The 3,303-nt window shown below is 42.5% G+C and overlaps 1 protein-coding gene across 1 annotated transcript; it reads left to right on the top strand.

Moving 5' to 3' along the window:
* The first annotated feature begins 282 nt into the window (after positions 1–282).
* Positions 283–2,809, top strand: LOC115776293 (septin-1-like). Its single transcript, XM_030723909.1, has 2 exons — positions 283–350; positions 1,831–2,809. Exons 1-2 carry the CDS (start codon positions 283–285, stop codon positions 2,807–2,809), a joined length of 1,047 nt encoding a protein of 348 aa, XP_030579769.1.
* The last annotated feature ends 494 nt before the right edge of the window (positions 2,810–3,303 follow it).

Here is a 3,303-nt window from a genome sequence, read left to right as displayed (position 1 = left end):
CCACTTGTCAGGAAGCTTCCATTTTCCCCTGGAGGCTTTGTTCATCAGCAGCACCCATGTGTTGTATTGGTCACACTGATGTTTTTGCTCTGCTGCGGCATTCTTTTGAGCCAGAGTAATCACACAGTGCAGGTCTGCACTGTGTGATTATATCATAGTTGCACGCAGTCTCATCGTGGAGTAGATTCTTGAACATTAGGTCAACTGGCAGTCTAGGAACCTTTCCAAACATGAAATAGAAAGGTGGACTCATGAATACTACAGTTATGGATAAAAGTGATAATGTGGATCATCGGCGGCCATTTCTGTTTGGAGCAAGGGGGTAGCGACCTCAACATGTTGCCTAGGCTGTAACCTTTCTGTACTGCCATTCCCCATGGGATGGTATGATGAGGTATGTGACTTGTCAACCCCCAATAACTTCAAGAGCTAGGCAATAACCTAACTTTCAAAGGTCAGCATAATGACTTTGAATCAACTGTTTGTTGTGATTTGATGCTATAAAAATAAAACTGAATTGAACTGAATACCAGAAAAAGAGCTGAAAAGCCAGAAAGAGTGTATAGGGCTGACATTGTGACATTGTGACATTGTGTGGTCATAAACACCAGATAATGCATCAGCGTTCAGAGATCTAGACACAACAAACTGAAACCTCTTGCTTTGGTCAAAGGATCCTTTGTGAGCCAAACCCACTCATAAGTGTCAGCCTATCCCACTGCTTCAGGATTCTCAGGGTCGGCTGACTCTCATTGCAGTGTTCTGGAGGGCTTGCACTTTCTCTTGATATAATGAGCAACTCTTGAGATTACTGTATCCTTCTGCTGGGTTGACTTAAGGCCAGTGAGTGACACAGAAGGCCGTATGTCCTGACCAGCAGGATCCAATGAGGTGAGATTATCAGCAAGGGAGGCTGCCTGTTGACTTGTAGCAGAATTCTAGCACTCGATCAAGGAGAAAAGAGAGGAGTTGCCATCATCATGAGCCTGCTTCAGCAGCTCAGAGTCACACAACAGCTGCTCCCCCAGAGGCTTCACAAAGGTGACCCTACGGAGAGCATTAGCTACCACATTTAAATAGCTGGGAATATGTTTGATCTCAGAGCAATAAGGGGCCAGTTTGGAAACCAAATTTTGCTCACAAGCATCCAGTTTTGGCTTTGTCAGGAGCCCACAAGCTCCCAGTACTTCACATCAGACCTCATCCTTTGTATTATGGATCTGATGACATGATCAATGATCAGCTTATCTCTCTGCCCTGGAGTGTTGGGACAATGAAATTGGAGCCATAAATCCCAATGTCACGATAATAGATACATCCAGGTTTTATTGTCAGGCTACCACAGCCAACAAGCACCATCTTTTCAGGCACAGGTTGAGGATCAAGGAGAACATGGGCAGTTCTAAGCTTGGATTCCCCCTCTTCACTGATTATTTGTTTCCTGTATAAAGCATCCCTTTAAGAGCACACTGACCACTGACTATCACTGGAGCATAAAACAAGTCACTTGCATTTAATTTCGTCATTGAGGGTGTCACCACCACTGCCCATGTTACCCCCTCCCATCACACGGACAGATTAGTTTAAATCAGCATTGAAGGGAGGAAGGGTAGGTTTGGCACTACAATGAACAAATAAATTTTGTGGAATTCTACATAAATAACCATGAAAATAACAGATGCACATAATGTAATTGCAAACACTATTAACAAAGAATTGGTTGGTCCATTTATTGTCTCTACAAACTTACACAGACAATAAATTAATGTAAAATGAGTGCAAGATAAGAATCTGCACGTGTGTTGAAAAATATAAACTTTTTAATTACAGGAATTCTGAATCATCCAGATACGAGGACATCATCTCCAACAGTGTTCAGATCTCTTCAAGACCTCCTGCTGTCTACCAGCTGAGAACAAAGAAACAGAAGTTTGGAACTCTGACCGGAATGACTGTTGGTGAGAAAAATGTGAACAAGATCAATAAAACCATCTTACTTGTGGGTGAAACAGGAACAGGAAGATCTACTCTGATCAATGCTCTGCTCAACTACAGCATGGGAGTGAAGTTTGAGGATGAAGTCTGGTTTCAGATCGTAGAGGAGGAGAAGAAGAGTCAGACAGAAAGTCAGACCTCAGATGTGATCGTGTACGAGATCTTTGGTTATGAAGGTGAAACTCTGCCCTGCTCTCTGACCATCATCGATACTCCTGGATATGGAGACACCAGAGGGATCTTGTGTGATGACAGCATTAATCACAAATTATTGGAGTTGTTTCAATCAGAAATTGAAAGTCATGAGATTCATGCGGTGGGTCTGGTGATGAAGGCGACAGATAATCGACTGAGTGACCAACCAATGTCCAGCTTTAATTCAGTGATGTCTCTGTTTGGAAAAGACCTGGAGAAAAATATTGTAGCTCTCATCACACACTCAAATGGCAGAAGACCAAAAAATGCTCTTGAAGCTCTTAAAGCTGCAAAAGTGAAATGTGCCAAAAATGACAAGAATGAGCCCGTTTACTTCCTGTTTGATAACTGCCAGCATGAAGACCGAACAGAGGAAGAAAAATTCTTGAAAGATGCTGATGAGATTTCAGAGAGAGGAATGAGAGAGTTCACAGCATTTCTGGGGAAAACTGCACCTCAGAAACTGGAACAAACTGTGGAAGTTATGAATGAACGAATCAAACTGACAGACTGCATCCAAAACATACAAGACAAACTAAAACTGACTGAACTGAAACAGACAGAAATCAAACATATTCAAGAAGCTCTGAAGAAACATGAAGAGATGAAGAACAAATGAGGAGTTCACTGTAGAAGTTAATGAGGTCTACAAAGAAAAAAAACCCACTGATGGTGGGAGGTGGACGTTGTTTTTTTATCAAGCAGCTGTCTGCTGTACAGTCTGTGAGGAGAACTGTCACTATCCACGCAGAAAGGCCTGGAAACCTGAACAGTGTGTGGTCATGAATGGAGGACGCTGTACTATTTGTACTGGGAAGTGTCCTGCATCAGCTCATGTGAGAGAAAAGTGGAGATATGTGACCAAGACAAAGAAAGCGAAAGAAACTATGGAAGAAATGAAACTGAAGTATGAGAAGAACAAAACAGAAAGTGAGGAAAAGTTGAGCCTTTTGGAAAATCTGAAAACAGAAATGAAACAGCTGACAGCAGAGAAGAAACAGTTCCTGGATGAGACCTACCAACATGTTGTCAGACTGGAGCAGATCGCCCTGAAAGCTGATTCAGTGTCCACTTATGTCCACTTGGACTTCCTGATGAAGATGAAGGAGGAAG

Source organism: Archocentrus centrarchus, unplaced genomic scaffold (assembly GCF_007364275.1).
Source record: "Archocentrus centrarchus isolate MPI-CPG fArcCen1 unplaced genomic scaffold, fArcCen1 scaffold_30_ctg1, whole genome shotgun sequence".
NCBI classification, from domain to species: domain Eukaryota; kingdom Metazoa; phylum Chordata; class Actinopteri; order Cichliformes; family Cichlidae; genus Archocentrus; species Archocentrus centrarchus.
The sequence above is the reverse complement of the archived record's forward strand: the minus strand, read 5'-3'. Positions and strand labels throughout refer to the sequence as shown.

Excerpts from the sequence above, each read along its gene's own strand:
- LOC115776293 (XM_030723909.1), top strand. The coding sequence starts at position 283 with ATGTGGATCATCGGCGGCCATTTCTGTTTGGAGCAAGGGGGTAGCGAC. Across the intron at positions 351-1,830 it reads CTCAACATGTTGCCTAGGCT|GAATTCTGAATCATCCAGAT; the intron begins GTAACCTTTCTG and ends TTTTAATTACAG.